Source organism: Brassica napus, chromosome A7 (genome assembly GCF_020379485.1).
Source record: "Brassica napus cultivar Da-Ae chromosome A7, Da-Ae, whole genome shotgun sequence".
In the NCBI taxonomy this organism is placed as follows: Eukaryota; Viridiplantae; Streptophyta; class Magnoliopsida; order Brassicales; family Brassicaceae; genus Brassica; species Brassica napus.
Genome location: NC_063440.1, coordinates 22,683,625 through 22,701,293, shown reverse-complemented (window position 1 = coordinate 22,701,293; position 17,669 = coordinate 22,683,625). Strand labels below are relative to the sequence as shown.

The 17,669-nt window shown below is 33.9% G+C and overlaps 3 protein-coding genes across 4 annotated transcripts; 2 read left to right on the top strand and 1 right to left on the bottom strand.

Moving 5' to 3' along the window:
- The first annotated feature begins 695 nt into the window (after positions 1–695).
- Positions 696–3,529, top strand: LOC106353897 (probable inactive leucine-rich repeat receptor-like protein kinase At1g66830). Its single transcript, XM_013793722.3, has 2 exons — positions 696–2,207; positions 2,727–3,529. The coding sequence occupies exons 1-2, from the start codon at positions 764–766 to the stop codon at positions 3,344–3,346; spliced, it is 2,064 nt and encodes a 687-aa protein (XP_013649176.2). The 5' UTR covers positions 696–763; the 3' UTR covers positions 3,347–3,529.
- Positions 3,530–3,687: 158 nt separating this feature from the next.
- LOC106353909 (keratin, type II cytoskeletal I-like) lies at positions 3,688–4,302 on the bottom strand. The gene has a single exon (XM_013793737.3). The coding sequence runs from the start codon at positions 4,223–4,225 to the stop codon at positions 3,842–3,844; it is 384 nt and encodes a 127-aa protein (XP_013649191.2). The 5' UTR covers positions 4,226–4,302; the 3' UTR covers positions 3,688–3,841.
- Positions 4,303–5,384: 1,082 nt separating this feature from the next.
- Positions 5,385–6,906, top strand: LOC106353907 (zinc finger CCCH domain-containing protein 14-like). 2 transcript variants are annotated; one of them, XM_048735973.1, is made up of 3 exons: positions 5,385–5,586; positions 5,682–6,346; positions 6,435–6,906. In XM_048735973.1, the coding sequence occupies exons 2-3, from the start codon at positions 5,705–5,707 to the stop codon at positions 6,723–6,725; spliced, it is 933 nt and encodes a 310-aa protein (XP_048591930.1). In that variant the 5' UTR covers positions 5,385–5,586; positions 5,682–5,704; the 3' UTR covers positions 6,726–6,906. The 2 variants fall into 2 exon arrangements, with proteins under 2 accessions (XP_048591930.1, XP_013649188.2); XM_013793734.3 differs by having other exon boundaries at positions 6,423–6,906.
- Positions 6,907–17,669: the final 10,763 nt, after the last annotated feature.

Below are 17,669 nucleotides of genomic sequence, written 5' to 3'. Positions count from 1 at the left end.
CAAATAATATATAGGGGATTAGACAACTCTTGTTTGATTGAATTGTTACTTATTTCCATGTGTTAAAAAGACAACCCTAGGAGAAATGTTTGGTCATGACTTGTGAAAAACACTTCAAGTATGTTTTGCCAAAAAAAAAAAAAGTATGTTTTCCCAAAAAAAGTATCTTTTTCCCAAAAAAAAAAGTATGTTTCTCCAAAAAAAGGTATGTTTTCCATGTAATTTTATTGTGTTTTCCATGTTGTGTGTTAACTATAATACTTCCACAAAACTAGCCAGATTGCTTCAGACTCCAAATAAATAAATAAAAATCTAAAAACGTATATGAAAAAAGATCGTACCGACTGAAAATTAAATAGACCGCCACAATAATTTTTCTGGTGGAGATTTGACTTTAGGATTTGGAAGCTAATAAGCGTCAATACATATCCCCACCACTAAACAACTAGAAACTAGAAAGCTGTTCCTCATTACATTACGTGCTCCCATACTGTTCCAATCATCGCCTCAATCCCCGCTAATTTTCATTCAAATACTATTCAAAAATATATTCAATAGAAAAAGTATTCAGTTCTATTGTATTTTTGCTGGTAACTTTCTTCAACAACCAAAAAAAACAAAAATCTTTAAATGTTAGAAGTGAAAATGAAATTACAACTGTTGACTTGGAAAAACTAGGCCAGTCCAGCGTACAGCAACTCTATATACTTTCTTCCTTTTAGGAGCCAAACTTTACCTAATTCAGAATTGTTTCTCTTTAGAGATGGCTCAATTATTTCTCATTCTCTGCTTCTTCCTAACCCTTTTCATTTCCATGGCTACTTCTCTAAACGATCAAGGCCTTGCTCTTCTTTCCTTTAAGCAAGCCTTACTAAACCAGAAAGACTACTCTGTCTTAACCACTTGGAACTCCTCAGATTCAAACCCTTGTTTTTGGCTAGGCATTGCATGTGATAAAGATCTGAGAGTTGTCTCAATTCGTCTTCCCAACAAAAACCTTTCAGGCTCTCTTCATCCTTCCATAGGAACCCTCTTGTCCCTTCGACACATAAACTTGAGAGACAATGAGTTTCAAGGAAAGTTACCTGTGGAGCTCTTTGCACCAATAGGGCTTCAGAGCTTGGTGCTTTCTGGAAATTCGTTTTCCGGGTTTGTTCCAGAAGAGATAGGGAGGTTGAAGAGTCTGATCACTTTAGATCTTTCAAAGAATTCTTTCAACGGTTCAATACCATTGTCACTTCTTCAATGCAAGAAGCTGAAGACGCTTGTTCTAAGCAACAACAACTTCTCTGGAGATCTTCCAACCCGGTTCGGTTCTAGTTTGGTTCAGCTCCGGACGCTAAATCTTTCTTTCAATCGCTTAAGTGGAACAATTCCGGAAGATATAAGTAATCTGAAGAATCTGAAAGGTACTCTTGATCTTTCTCATAACTCCTTGTCAGGTATGATTCCAACAAGCCTTGGAGATCTCCCGGAGGTTCTCTATGTCGATCTTTCTCACAATAATCTCAGTGGTCCGATACCACAATCTAACGTCCTGTTGAACGCCGGTCCAAATGCTTTCCAAGGAAACCCTTTGCTCTGTGGAATACCCACAAAGGTTTCTTGCGCAACAAGAAACACACAAATAATTCCTTCTCAACTATATACACAAAAAGCCAACCATCATTCTAGATTTTGTACCATCCTTACAGCCACCGGATGCACAGTAGCTGGAATCATCTTTCTAGTTTCATTACTAATCTACCATCTCCGAAAAGCATCCGCAGCTCGTGCTGATAAGGATCATCAAAACAACCGAACAAGTCATTCAGAGAAGAATACAATGCAAGAGTTTCTCTGTTTCAAAGGAAACTCAGCATCCGAGGCGCTAGATGAGAACAAAACTCAACAGGTTTTCATACCAATGGACCCGGAGATTCAGTTTGACCTAGACCAGCTTCTGAAAGCATCGGCTTTTCTGCTAGGAAAGAGCAGGATAGGGCTTGTCTACAAAGTTGTTCTTGAAAACGGGCTAATGTTAGCCGTTAGAAGATTGGAGGATAAAGGTTGGCTAAGGCTCAAAGAGTTTCTGGCTGATGTCGAAGCAATGGCTAAAATCAAGCATCCAAATGTCTTGAATCTACAAGCTTGTTGCTGGTCTCAGGAAGAGAAACTCCTAATCTATGATTACATACCAAATGGTGACCTTGGCTCTGCTATTCAAGGTAAGTTCTAATCAAATCGTGTAAATTCTTGAATATTGAAAGTCATATTTGATCATTTTTATAGCAATGTTCTAAAAATCAGTGTAGGTGGGACTAAACGTCCGCCTAGGCTGCACATAGACTTTACCGGAAACGATTTTCTAAGAATCCGATTTATACAATTCAAACCACTTTAAACCATTTAAAATTGGTTAAAATTAGTTTATATCGATCTAAGTAGTTTTAAATTAAGCAACAATATTCGTGAAAACTCACAAATTTGTCTAGTTTATTTTCTTGTATATATAACTTTTATAGTTCATCAAAATAATTTTATAAATAAATTCAAAAAACTAAATTTTTAATGTAAATATAAAAAATATTAAAAAAATCAGTTATTTATTAACGAATAGGTTCTGAATAATCCGCATAGTCGCTATTTCTTTAGAAGCGCCTAGCTATGGTCTAGTGATTTTTTGAACATTGTTTGATAGTTAAGAACTTTAGGATCAAGTCTAATTCATACAAGTTATTTAACAGGTAGACCAGGTAGCTTGTCATGCAAGCAACTTTCTTGGCCGGTTCGGTTAAGAATATTGAGAGGAATCGCAAAAGGATTGACGTACATTCATGAGTTCAGCGCCAAGAGATACGTCCATGGAAACATAAACTCCAGCAACATACTTCTCGGACCGAATCTTGAACCTAAAATTTCAGGTTTCGGTTTGGGGCGCATTGTCGACATGCCTTCTTCAGACATTAGATCGGATCAGATCTCTCCGATGGAGTCGCGCTCACCAAGCGTCTCAAGAGAAGCATATTACCAAGCTCCTGAAGCTTCCAAGATGACTAAACCGTCTCAGAAATGGGACGTGTATTCATTCGGTTTAGTGGTACTCGAAATGGTAACCGGGAAATTTCCGGTTATGCAGATGAGTAGTTCAGAGACCGATTTGGTTATGTGGGTTGAAGCAGCTGCTGAGAGAAATAAACCGGTTTGGTATGTTCTTGACCCGGTTTTAGCTAGAGATAGAGATATGGAAGACAGTATGGTTCAAGTAGTCAAAATCGGATTAGATTGTGTAAAGAAGAGTCCAGATAAAAGACCAAGCATGAGAAATGTCTTTGAGAGCTTCGAGAAACTGGCATCTTCAATTTGAAATTACTGTGTTTCGTTTTCTTTTTGTTCAACAGAATAACTAATTTATCATGATATATTTGATGTAACTATCGTCATTATGTTTATGTGTATCTTTCATAAGTTTGATATTACGGTGAGGTAATAAGTAGCTTCAGCCTCTTAATACCATTTTAGTAGTCATTGCATAATGCTTGTAACACTACCCCACACTCCCACAGTCCCACAAAACTCCTATGAGTCTATGACTTTTAAACCATCACACTCTCACAAAAAATTAGATTAGCCATTCTGGGATTTAGAAGCAGCTTTTCAAAGCCACTCTCAGCTTTTCGCACTACTAACTCGTTGAAAACAATTCAGAAGACAAGGGTCAATGATTCCGTTAATAAGATTACATACACGAACTTAAACCGGAACTGAGATACGTAAACCGAAAGACATGGTTAAACCAAAATAAAGAAGACAACACCGACGAGTACTTTGACTGAAAAATGGATAATTAACAACGATTTCTTTAATAATCAATTGAAAAAAATCCTTTACCAGACCCGGACTTTGAACCGGAGCTTTTCTCATAGGTCAAATAATCTCCAATGTCATCGAAATTGATTCCGCCACCAACTCCAAATCCGTACCCAAACCCGAATCCAATACCGCAACCCATTCCGATTCCAAACACCACATTGCTGTGGTTCAACCCTTCAGAAGCGTCTAACCCGAGCCCGCCAGTTAGACCGATACCGAGTCCAGCACCGCAGCCTAAACCGCCACCAACTCCTGGACCGCCGGTTTTTTCCTTGATTTTCTCGAGGTATCCACGGACGAAACTTATAACCGGAAACTCGGATTTGCCGGTTTTGACGACTGGTGATCGACTCCAGAGCTTATTTGACTTCATGGTTTTGTCGTGATTAAGAGTTTATTACATCTTTTGGGTTTAACGAGAAAAATAAGTGTGTTTCAAAAAAAAAAAAAACGAGAAAAATAAGTATGCATATGTACAAATGGGCTTAAACCTGAATGGCCCATTTATGTCTCTTCTTTAACCATCGACCCATTTTTTGATTAACTAATCGATTATTCATGTAATTCGCGATACAGCGACAGAAGTATACGTGATAATAATTACTGAGAATCGACTATATAATATTTAAGGAAAACAAAGGGTAAGAAAGTAAATTCGGTTGGGTTGTTGGGTTTGAAGGAAGGGAACATTTTCTAGTTAGTTAGCCACAACGATAGATTTCGATTGAAGTATGTACACAAGGAAGAAGAGGGACCATATAGTTAGTTAAAGCTGTGTTCTCGAAGCAAACTCTCACTTGTCTTCCTTACCTTACTACTGTCGTTTGCAGCCTCAAAGTTAAACAATGACATCTAATTTTTATGATTTCATCATCAGTTAATTAACTATTCTTATTCATGATCGAGCCAACCAAACTTTAAAATAGAATTCTCGATTAATTTTTCTTTTCTTATTTTCTACAAGCCATCACTACTTTTTGTATCCTCCAAATTACAATTCCTTTAGTGACAAGCAAAACTTCCCCCGTAACAAACATTTTTGTTTCCATCTAAATTTTCAAATTACGTTTTGTTAGTCTTTTTGACGTCGAATATTCATCATATTTTCCAGAAATTTTGCCACATGAGAAGATTGATAATTTTGAGTACAATTTTAAGTAAGTTGTAATTACACAAGTTGCTAATTAGTAATTCATAAAACGGTACAATTGGATTAACATTTTATTCTGAATATTTGTTACAATCCCATTCCCACGCTTAAAACCATACACCAAACCGAATATACTAATCATTTTTCTCAGTGTATTTTTTAGTTTTGTAGTAAATATGCAATTTCCAAACACTAGTTTTGTAGTTGAAGCTATCTACATTTTTCCCTAAAAATAAAATAAACAAATGATAATATTCTGTTAAAGACCTCTAACGGTTCTGAAGTAGGCGGGAAAAGCGAAGTAGGTAGAGTACTCTTCTGTGCTTTACTTAATCACAGGGAAGCGATTCGCTAACCAATTAAATACACCCACATCCATAAACCGACTCACTCTACGGTCTAGATTGAATATAGAAACAAGCTTCTGGTGGTCTCTCCCGCATGTGATTGTAACTCTTCTTCTCCCTCACCTATCTCTTTGTTCGGTTTTTGCCAGTGTATAAATACTCATTTACAGAGCATTGTTCATCTTTCTTTCACCGCCTCTTTCTCTTTTGCCTTCTCCACACTTCAACGATACTCAGGTACTCTCTCTCCTCCTTCCCTCTCTCTAGGTTTTGCTCGTTGTGTACCTGTATCGTCTTCTCCGATTAAACCATTGTGAACAAATCTTCTTCAGGAAGCTTTTAACAGAATCGAAAAATGGAGAAAGTGGCGTCCGCCGTAACGGATCTGGCCTGCGTGACGGCGCTCAACTCGCCGCCGCCTCCGTTATCGCCTCAATCTGACAAGAGCGTCACCAAACAGCACCAGGAAGATTTCGCCGCGAGCTTCGCCTCGCTCTACAACTCGATCTTCTCGCCGGAATCTCAGTTTCCCGACTCGCTCTCCCTCTCTCCGTCTCCTCCGTACTCCTCCTCCTCTCCTCCCTTTCGCGTCGACATCGCCACCGAGCACCGCCTCCGCCAAGCGAGTCTCATCCTCGAGTACGACGAGCTCAACGAGAACTACGAGGTTTGCCTCTCCCGCCTCCAGTCCCTGATGACGGAGCTCGACTCGCTCCGCCGCGAGAACGACGCGCTTCGCCAGGAGAACGTCGATCTCCTCAAGCTCATCCACATCTCCACTTCGTCGTCTTCCTCCTCCGTCTCTCCGCCGCATGTCCGTAACCGCCAACAGATCTCCGATTTCGGTAGCCAAGCGAGGAGGAGGAGCGATCCGGAGAGAAACTCGTTGCCTAAGAGCATCTCCGTCCGCTCGCCGGGATATCTCAAGATGATGAACCAGGGAAGCCATGGATATGGTAATGCGAGTCGTCAAACGAGTCAACTCGGTTCCGACTCGGTACTTCTCACTCATTATTATTTTAATTAACTTTCTTTTTAATTTTAATTAATAAAATGCTTATAAATCTGTGAAGGTAACTCAAAAGGTGTGCGTGCCGACGAAAGGAGAGAGAGATGCGTTGGAGCTTGAGGTATACCGTCAAGGGATGACGAAGACGGAGCTCTGCAACAAGTGGCAACAGACCGGAGCTTGTCCTTACGGAGATAACTGCCAATTCGCTCACGGAATCGACGAGCTCCGTCCGGTGATAAGGCACCCGCGCTACAAAACGGAAGTCTGCCGTATGATCGTCACCGGAGCTACCTGCCCTTACGGCCACCGTTGCCACTTCCGTCACTCACTCACCGAGCAAGAGAGGATGCTTCTCACTCACTGATCTGGGAAGAGCAAAGGTTATACATAATAAGAAAAGGGTAATAATAATTTGTACAGATTTGATACCTATGAATATCGTAATTTTTTTCTGGGTAATTGAATGATAGAAAGGGAACGATGTTAAATAAAATGTTGATACGATTAAAGGAATATTTACGGATGGAGGTGATGAAAGTTTTTAACTTTGTGTCAAAAGCATGCAACTTTCTTTCAAGTGATCGATTCAATCCTCTTTGTTCTGTTTGATTTGTTTAGGGAGTTTTGGTTTCTTGACTTGTTGATAGTTTTGAGTCCTAGTGTAAAAGTAGACATTGTGAACTATTTGTGTTGGGATTAGACCACTGGTTTTGATTTCTCATGTTAAGACTGTGTTCGTTTCACAAGAAACCAGTGGTATAGTTTTTGTTGATCTACTGAATATGAGAAAGGGTTCACTTGGTCTGTTGTGAAAGTCATTTGATGATGTGCATCTTTGAGTTTATCTGCAACTGATGCAGTTTGTAGAATATCTTGTCATCCCTCACTTAGCTTACTTTTTATCATACCCAGTGAACTCACATTAAGAATGCAGTAAATGTGTAGAATGATACTTTTCTTTTTATGTGTTGAGTTGTTCTGCTTAGGGTCTACAACCGAGCGCTGTGGCTCAGCTAGTTGTATTGAGAACCTTTATGTGTAGATGCATTCTGTGAACTGAAGAGTTAAATTTCCTATTATAGTAATCACTTCTAGTTATCATGCTCTTCTACTAGATGATGTGTGGCCTTCACGAGCTATTTGCTGTAGAGTTAGTATTTGATTTCACAACACAATTCTTAACCTCTTTCTGAGTTACCTGTTTTCCAGTTATGTAGTGAACTTAACGGAACGTTAATGCTCCTTTTAAGTGATACTTATTCCTTAACAAAGTTTGTTACCTCTAATGTAGCATCTCACGTCTGGGTGTTACCTCCTGTCTTTACTTCTCTTAACCTTATAGATCAAGTGTCGCCTTATTGTCCAGTGACCTGTGAGCCTAACGCATACATTCATTCTTTGTTATTTGCTTACACTTGAGCTTTGAAATATCATTGTTGTTTAGCCATCAAAATATAGGAACATAGCAGGTGACATATCACTGTTGTTTAGCCATCAAAATATAGGAACATAGCAGGGGGCCTTTTGAAAACTGATGAGTTTCGTATAGACATGTTTCATGTGGGTTTGCTCTGTGAAATGTCATTATATAACGTAGCCTACTTTTTGATTTTACCCCGGTGAAAACACGTTAAGCATACTGTAGTTTTGAAAGATGATATTTATATGATGTTGTGACTTAATGTTTTGCCATAACCAGACAAAATTTTCGGTTGATGTACAAGTTTCTACAAACGATATTTAATGTAGGAGGCCACAAATGTTTATTTGCGTTTACATCTGCGTTTCTATGATATGATGAACGAAACTGCATGACGAATGAGAATTGTGATTATGATGTGATCAGATTTTGACTATATTTATATACCAGAAGTGCACAATAGTTCGTGGTAGTATTTAGAGACTGAATCTTAAAATACTAAAGTTACATTATGAATCTATGAGATACAAAATGGTTTGTTTTTGTTGTTTCTAATTACAAAGAATGTAAAAAAGAAAATGTAAACGAAATTTAAACTGGAGAAAAAAAGCGTTTGGCCGCAAGTAATACTTAAGAAACAAAATTCATGAAATATCTGCAAGACACGGAATACGATTAGAACTATTTTCGAACCGAAACTTCTTTAACTAGATTAGCCAGGAGAAGAACTAATTCTTATGTTTAGATAGGCGAAGACTAACTTCCGTTGAATCCAACAACACAAACATGCAATCTATACAAGTTTGATTGTTCATAAACTCCTAACATCAACTTTCATTGGTCAAGAGTATTTTGTTCATATGTCTTCGTTTAGATATTTAAACAGTCACTTTCGGTGTATTAAACTATTCAGTCCAATCCTTTGTCTCCTCTTTCTCTTCAATTTACATTTGAAGAATCCTATTTTTTTTGTTGGTGACGAAAAAGGGAAAGTGAGAAGTGAAGGGGAAAGTGATAAGTAGAGGGGAAATCAGAAGGAATCGAGGTCATCGCTCATTAACCTCCATTGATTTTGTGAACTAGAGTTAACAATCTCTTATGCTTCTGTTCATAGTTTATTCATAATTTTAGTGCTCTTCCCCTGCCATTTGCATAAGCATGATTCTATTTTCCATTTATGAATTTTGATCAATCGGTCAGTTGTGTTCTTTATTCCATTTCTGATTTTTAAGTTTTAGTGTTCTTTACTTCATTTCTTAGCTGTGTTCAAAAACTATTGTTGATGTGTATTCTTTGAATTCGAATTTATCCTCTTTCTTGTATTTTGAATTAGATGTGTTGTGGAGGAAATATTTTAACTTTGATTATTGAATAATTCAAATGAAATTTTTAAAAGTTTGGTGGTTAATATATAAATATTTTTTAAAATATATTAAATAAGTAAAATATTACTCTATGTATATTCTCATATTTATTTCAGATTTTTTTATACGCTATGCGCAGTCTATCTGTTCGACTTTGACTCATGAGTAGCGCCGCTAATGGAAGGAAAGAAACCGAGAGCAACTCTAAAAAACCTAAAATGATTAAGGTAACCAACTCCAATATCATATTCACTATATAGATCACATAGGATTCAAAACTAAACATTGATCACTAATCTTTCACTCTAAAAACGATTTGGATATAGCTAAATAAAATACCTCTCGAACCAAATTTGAATGTTAGACAACTCAATAAAGAACACATAATATATATCAATATTAGAACATATGATCATGCAAGTTCAGTTTTTCTTGATCAAAACATGTTTAGGGCTAAACTGTGTATTCTTTATAGTTTCAAATAGTAATTAAGTTATGAATAAAAAATAGGTTATATATACGGTGGGTTAAGGCAAGTAACGAGTGATGACAGAAGACTAGAGAGCACAAAGGAGTACGATGCATACAAGCTTCTCCAAATTGCATCTCATCATCTGTGCTCTCTATCTTCTGTCAACACTATGAACGCCTACCAAACGTTAAAGGTCGACTACAGAATCCTGATTGAAAAGATCCCTAAATGCTATAAAAGATGAATAATAATACCTCTAGCGACTATCAAGATCTTGATAAAAATACCAAGTTTGGTGATCATTGTAGTTATAGCTCAACATCTTTTTATATATTGGAGAACTATATGATTAGATGTATGTATGGGGTTAGAGAAGTACCAGAAGGTTGGTGATGAGATGATGATGAGTATTCTTGAAGCCACTATTTATAGACGTACATAGAGCAGCGAGATGATTTCTCTTCTCCAATTTCATCGAACATTTTGTTTCAACAAGTTTGGAATAATATTGTAATTATTTGGGTTCCTTTGGTATATACGGATTTTCGAATCTATGCTTGTCAACAGTAGAAAATTATTCTTAGTCCACTTTTCTGGAACTGTCTACCTGTTTTGCAAGATTAATTACCTCTTTGGGATGAAAATAGTCAGCGATATCTTTATGGAAAACGTGTGACGTCAAACTCGCATTATATACTGAATCATTGATGGAAAATCACATCAAAGGGCCAGGAACGGCCAAAAGAAATAAAAAAAAAACAAACAAAAGAATTTGTTTTTCTAAGAAATTACAATTTTCACCTAGGATCAACTAGCGTTTAAAACCGAACTCTAAAACATTAATAGCCATTGTTCAAAAAAAAACATTAATAGCCTTGATTGTTTGACAAAAAATAAATAGCCATAATCACAACAAGACAGTGCCGGCTCAAGAATTTTATAGGTCCATAGTAATTTTTTTTTTGACCCTTAAACCTAATATCCATTTAAAAATAATAATATTATAAACAAATATATATATTTTTATAAAATATTTTTACGCCTTATATATATTTTTAAAAAACCAGATCCCTAACAATTAAAAAAAGAGGGACATCGGATCGGACCCTAGACGGTCACACTGTCTGTCCCCTACTTAAGACGCCCTGCAACACGAGAGTGCAAATAACATAATTTTTAAGGCCAAAAATTAGATTATTAATCCTAAATATATCAATACATAAAGTTATTAGACGTTTTTTGTGTGTGCCAAATATGTGAATTCTATAAAAGAAACGGAAAGAGTTTGTAACAAGTTACAATAATTTAGATCAGGCTAGGAGTTACCTTGGCAAAATGAATAAAAACAAGTTCAAGCCTAGGTATTAAAAACAGAGTGAGATTGCTCATGCACAAGCCATTGTTGCATTAGGTCCCCCATCATGTTTCTGATTTCTCTTCGTCAGAAGCATCCCTGATGAAACTACACGTTCTTTGCCTTAAGTATTTTTTATTATATAGATTTAGGATACATAACATAGTTGTTTCCACAATCTAAACAACTGACTAACGTACCAAACATTGTCAATGTCCACTTACACCTTCGATCCGTACTACATTTTTAGACCTATGATTAGGTTCTCCTTATATTGTTGTCACTGTTTATTACTGTTGTAAAGCGAGAAACAAAAAAAATAGAGAATTCTGGTAAGTTCGAATTTGTAAGAAGTCTGAATTCTAATATAATGAAATCAGTAATGGTATTGGACGTAGATTTATTAAAAGTGATCCAATATAAATCGTATGTAAGTCGTTTTGTTACTCTCCTCTCCTATAATTTACTGTGATCTACTGAGGAAATGATTTACTATGATCTTCGATATTGTTTTAAATACATCTCTTTCGTCGTGCTGTATTAATATTTTCTTGCCAACCAGTTAAAATTCACACAAAGAGTATAGTTATTGTTTTCCTAGTTTACATAATTCTTTTTTTCCATAAATATTTTATGGGGTTAAAAATACAAATACAATAAACATTACAACGTTTTTCGTAATTAAATGATCTCATGATTTGGGTCACTAGATGATATATAAGAATGCCACCTTTTAAATTTCGATATAAGGATAAATATTAAAAAAGGTAATCGAAAAACAAAGATAGTATAACTATGCAGGTACGGTATTTGAAACTCTAGAAGAAACAAACTTTGTGTATAAGACGACGAAGAAGATAATCATATACATCTAGGTTTTCAGAAAAGTAGAAGATCAAATCTTTAAAAGATACCCACCCAAAATAGAATAAAGACATGAAGCCCATTCGCACAATTATTTTCTCCGATACTTCTTTTGGTAAATTTTCTCAAATTCTATATTTTCTTAAGTCCCTATGAGACCATCAATCAATTGACAAGCTAAGGTACTGGAGATGCTTTTTCTATCAATACGAAAATTTCATTTCGCTAAGATTATATATATTTACGGTTTTGTGTAGACAGATAATCTGGAAGATGATCTTATCTTTACATGAAAAGTTAAATATATTTACGTTTTTTGGAATTCAGCAAGTCTTCAATTTATTCGATTGTCCATTTCGATGGTTTCAAGTTTTGTAAAGTCTTCATTACAACTCATTAAAAAAAAACAAGTCTTCATTAAAAAAAAGAATGGTAAAACCGAACGAACTTATGAGATGTCGTCAAAGTTTTCTAATACAATTCTGACGGTATACTAATAGAAACATAATCGGAAAAACTTTTATGATGGATCACATTAAACTGTCATAAGTCTTTTGGTATTTCCAAAAGAAATTTGAATCGAATATAACTAACCAACGTTTTTGATAGACTTTTGATGGATTCGTCAAAATTCATCGAAAAATCTAACTATTAATATGGCCATTACAATTGCCATTCTTAATCCATCAAAAATGGGTAAAAAAACCTCCACCATTATAATTCGCTCTTATCCTTATTTTTAACCAATGCCTTGGAAAAAGATACACAACAAATGTTTCTTCAAATCCTATAAATTATTTTTATCTTGGATGGCGGACAACCAGGGCGGATCTAGTAAGCATTGCAACATGGGGCACACCATAGTAATTAACAAAATTTTCAATCGAAAAAGAATGGGGGCATAGGAGATTGATTAAGCCCTTTGAGTTCCTCAATTTACAATACAACTAATGAAAAATTAAAATTGTGTATGTGGCTCTTGCCACACCTAGTGCTCACCTAGTCCTCTTGCCACACCTAGTGCTCACCTAGGTCCTCTTGCCACACCTAGTGCTCACCTAGGTCCGCCCCTGGACAACATGATCCAAAGATGTAAAAAACTTACCAAGGCGTTCGTTTAAAATCTTGGCTAATTCGTGAAGCTTGCAGCACGTCAAGGCATAACCATGAAGGCTTGCTGAACTCCAGTAACAGTATATGTAACTGTAGAAATCAGTCTAACCTTTATACAATAGCACTGATCGGTATTGATCCCTTATCATCAACCACATGCCGCTGGGAAAACGATCCAACATCAAATTTTATACAACCAACTTCTTAAATAATGTACGAGTTCTAAATCTTAGGCTCATAATATATTTTAGATTTATAATCAATTATGGAAATCCGAATTAAAAAAATAGAACACCGTATTAGAGAAGGTTTGAATTCAAAACACAAAGGAATTAACATCTTTATATAACCACTAAACCACAAACAGTTTGATATAATCGTCGTCCAAAATCGATCCAACATTACATTTTATTATACCAACATTTATATAATACTATTTTAGCTAGGTAATTTGAAGAGAAAACTTTGATAACACCATATATAAATTTATCTTTGATTCTTGAACAACAAAAAAATTGTTTATATCGAGAGCAATAATAAAAAAGATAGCACATAGTGAATATAATATTAGTTCTACATAAGTACATGTAAATAATCCAATTATTGAGTTGGACTAAATCTAAATTTGATCAAAGTTTTAGGGTTCCCTATAAACATTTCATATTTCTATCACATTAGCCAAACAAATCTTGTCACATGTTAAAATATTGGAGAGAATCTTACAAACCAAATGTCTATGTACAAGTATACAAATATATAAAATATTTATCTTACACATATAAATAGTATGCTAAAATTTACAAATATTATTGTTAACCTTGTACGATACTATAGTGCGGGAGGCTAAAATTATCAATTCACCCCCTTCATCTATAACAAACAAAAGCTAATATACAACTGCAAAATAAATATAGGTAAAAAGTTATGAATTATTTAAGAACTTATTCATAATAGTTTCCGTGTTTGTCTATATTTGTTGGTACTTCTTTTTTGTGCACATTGTTACTTCAACTTTTGATTAATCTTTGTATTTGGGAACGGAGATATCATAGTCTTGGATAGTTGGCACAATTGAAGGTTCCTCTACATGCGCACGTACTAGTAAGTTTTTTATGTATAAATTCCGTATGCCTAAGAAAGGCTAATAAGCATGTTAGTTGGGGGAGGTTTCTGGAGACAGATCTTTTTGTCACATTCCACATTGAGAAATTAGTCTCAATCACATCGATCATCCCTAGTTTAATTCCATTAGACCTTTCGAAAGTTAATTGGTTGGTCATAGTTTCTCGACTGATTTAAAGCCACCAAAACTACAGGTGATTTGCATCATGTTCGAGAATCGATTTATAGTATTATAATACTATTATCAGTTGTTTCTTTTTGACCGACGACCAAACTTTACAGATCAGTGAACGACGCAGGAACTAGCCTATGTCATTAAGTTTTGGAGTAATATATAGGAGCTGCAAGAGTCACTTCCACTTCAACATTTGATTTTTTTGTTCAACATTTGATTTTTTTGTTTAACTTTAACTTTTAAAATTTTCGTTAAATAACTTATTCAAAAAATCTTGAACCTTATCACCGTGTGAAATATCCAATTCCAGCGTTATGTTATCACACGCTTTTTTCTATATATAAGTGCCAAATCCACACACAGAACTTTAGAAATACAAAAGAGAACTGGATTTAAATAATTTTAATGCAAAAACATGGTTTCAAGTGAAAGATGAAGCATAAAAGTCTTGTCACTTTGTCACTACGATAAGTTGAGATTCTGTGGATGGAAACCAATTCTAGAGTCTTCAAAGCTATATTCCAGGGAACACTTGGGCTCACCGAATGACTGAACGAGAGTTGAAGAACCCTAGGATATCAAATTTAAATTATATTGCTCCGTAAGAAAAAAAAAATCTTTACCTAAAAGGGTACATTTATATTATAATGTGTGTATATGTGTTTCCAATAGAGATCTTCTTCGTAACAAGCATCTCAAATTAAGCACAAAAATGATTAAAATTTTCTTTAAACTTGGCCAATCTGCCTAATATCCTAGTCCTACATAAACCACAAAATTTACTTTGGTTGAGCTATTTTAGATTAGGGATAGGCAACATGAACAGTGCCATATATATATGGCCGTTATGAACAGTGCCAACTTCCCTGTGCCTCTCACCAACACCTAACTCGATCTCTTCTCTCTCCCTTATTAGCTCGAGATCAGGAATTCAGGATATATTTGGATTTGAATTCGTGCGATCCCATTGTCAATATGAGAACTTAATTTATATGAACTCTATTGTTCAACAGTTGTAGTTTGTTGAGAAACGAAGTTGGAGATCTAGTGAAGGAACTTGGGATTTTCGATCTGTTGTACATGAAGAATAAGAAAAATAATTCACGTTAACTATGTTCATATCTAAAATAACTCAGTCAATGCAAACTTCGTAATTATTTGGCGAATAATAAACTGTGCATATTACGCGACTAATTATACAGACTTAATATATTTTTGACATTTTTCCCGTATAAACCTAAACTCTTTTTTTTTATCAGCAACTAGTTTAGTTATTATTTATTAATGGTGTCTGTTCCGTCCATGAACCATGCGTCGCGTTGTAATTGGCAAAACAATTAAAAAAAGCTGCTATATCCAATCATATCTTTACTTGGGACAAAAGACAATGAATTGGGTACACAATTGGCGTACAGTCACAAAAAGGATAATGCACTGCATCTAATCAAATAGTATACTTTTATCAGTTTTCTTTTTAGATATATTTATATATTCTTTACTCAGGCAGAATTGTTTCTAGATTTCTGTACAGATGATAAGATTACATGTGCGATGCTGGCTTGAGTAGTAGACACGAGTAGTATATCTAAGTTTTTTGCAAATATTTCATAAATTAAATCCATTTTATCCGAATAATCAATTTATTTTCCGATTCGATCTACTTCATATTTATCTGAATATTCGGTGTTTAGATATCGAGAAATTTTATATTTTTTACTGGATATCTGATTCAATCCGTACAAATAAAATAAAATTAAAATAAATAAATAAATAATATAACATAATAATAATTTGGTACATATTAAAATCCTGATAACTAAAATAATCAATTTAATAATTAACATATTGTAAACTTACATTAACAATAATCTCTATACATGTAGAGCTTGAGTTTTTTTTTGGGGTTATGGAAGATATGCTGCAAATATTGATGTGCCAACACATTGGAACTGATTGCGGCAAAGACATGACTTCGATAATACAAGAACAAAAAACGTTGCCAAATTGGTGTACAGAGTTAAAAGAGATATCAATACTGAAGAAAAGATTTGTATACTTCTCTGTTGTTTATCATCTACATTCTGGAAACAAACAACATATTGATCATTAGATAAGATATCAAGAGCTCATCATAAGGATTTTTATTACACTGATTGTTCTAACTTTTAATAATATCAGTCGTTTGATGTTAAAAAAATTTTTAAACTTAAATATAAAATAAAAAGTGTCTAATTAATTCATGATACTAGATTAAGACTTACGTCTTGCGCAAGATGAACATTATATATACAAATTATTTTATGTATTATATATTTTAAAATATTATAAAATAATAAATATATATTGAATAATTAAAATTCAGTAACTATTACATATATAACTAAATTATTGCAAACATATAAATTAATTTTACTAATCTAAACAATATTTTTTACTATTTGATAGGATATATAATTAAATTAAATGATATTAAAATATGTACTATATATATATATATATCTCTTTTAATCTTAATAATTAATTACACTAGACTTTTTACTTATATGATTTTGTATCATTTGTATTTTTTCATAACAAAAATTTTAAACCATGGATCACAAAATTTGAAAGTAAGACTTTTAATATTTTTAATAATTTATAATCACTTTCAAAAATTCAAAATATAACATATACAGAAAAATATAATTTTTTTATTATATAGTTAATGTGGTTGTTTAATTTATTTTAATAGTTTAAAATTAAACAAATATGATAGAATATACACTAATTTTTATCAATTCTATTCAAAATAATTAATTGACATATATACTTTAGCCACATTAGGCAATTCCGTAACTTTTACTTAAGAAAATAATAAAGAACATTAATAATGAATTTATGGTTAGTTTAATAAAAAGCTTGTTATATAATTAGATAGACCAACTTATTTTTCTAAAAAAACTAAGAATCATTCTAATGATGACACATGACTACAAAAAGAAGTTGTAATGTTTCTCAATTAATATATAAGGGATTCTATATTTTTTTCTTATATGTGCTAGTTTTAAGAAAAATATGTTTTAATGATTTCTTACAATATTACTCTATTTAGTATATATAACATAGTTGTAAAACAACAATTAACTGTAAGATATATGTGTGTATATTCATGTAAATGTGTAATTGTGAACATAATTGCAAATATTAAATATAATAAAAGAATGGTGTGAGTGGGGAATAGTGGAATGATAAAAAAGGAATGGAGATAGGGTTGAAAAAAGTAAAAGAGAATAAGGAAGAAGCTATAGGGAAGCGACAAGTACGAAGATGCTTATCGTGAAGAGGCATGAGATAAGAATTAAACAACTGTTTCTCTCAGATTCTTTTTTTTTTTTTTTTTTTTTTTTTTTTTTTTCCTCCAAAAGTAGATATCATTTCTAAATAA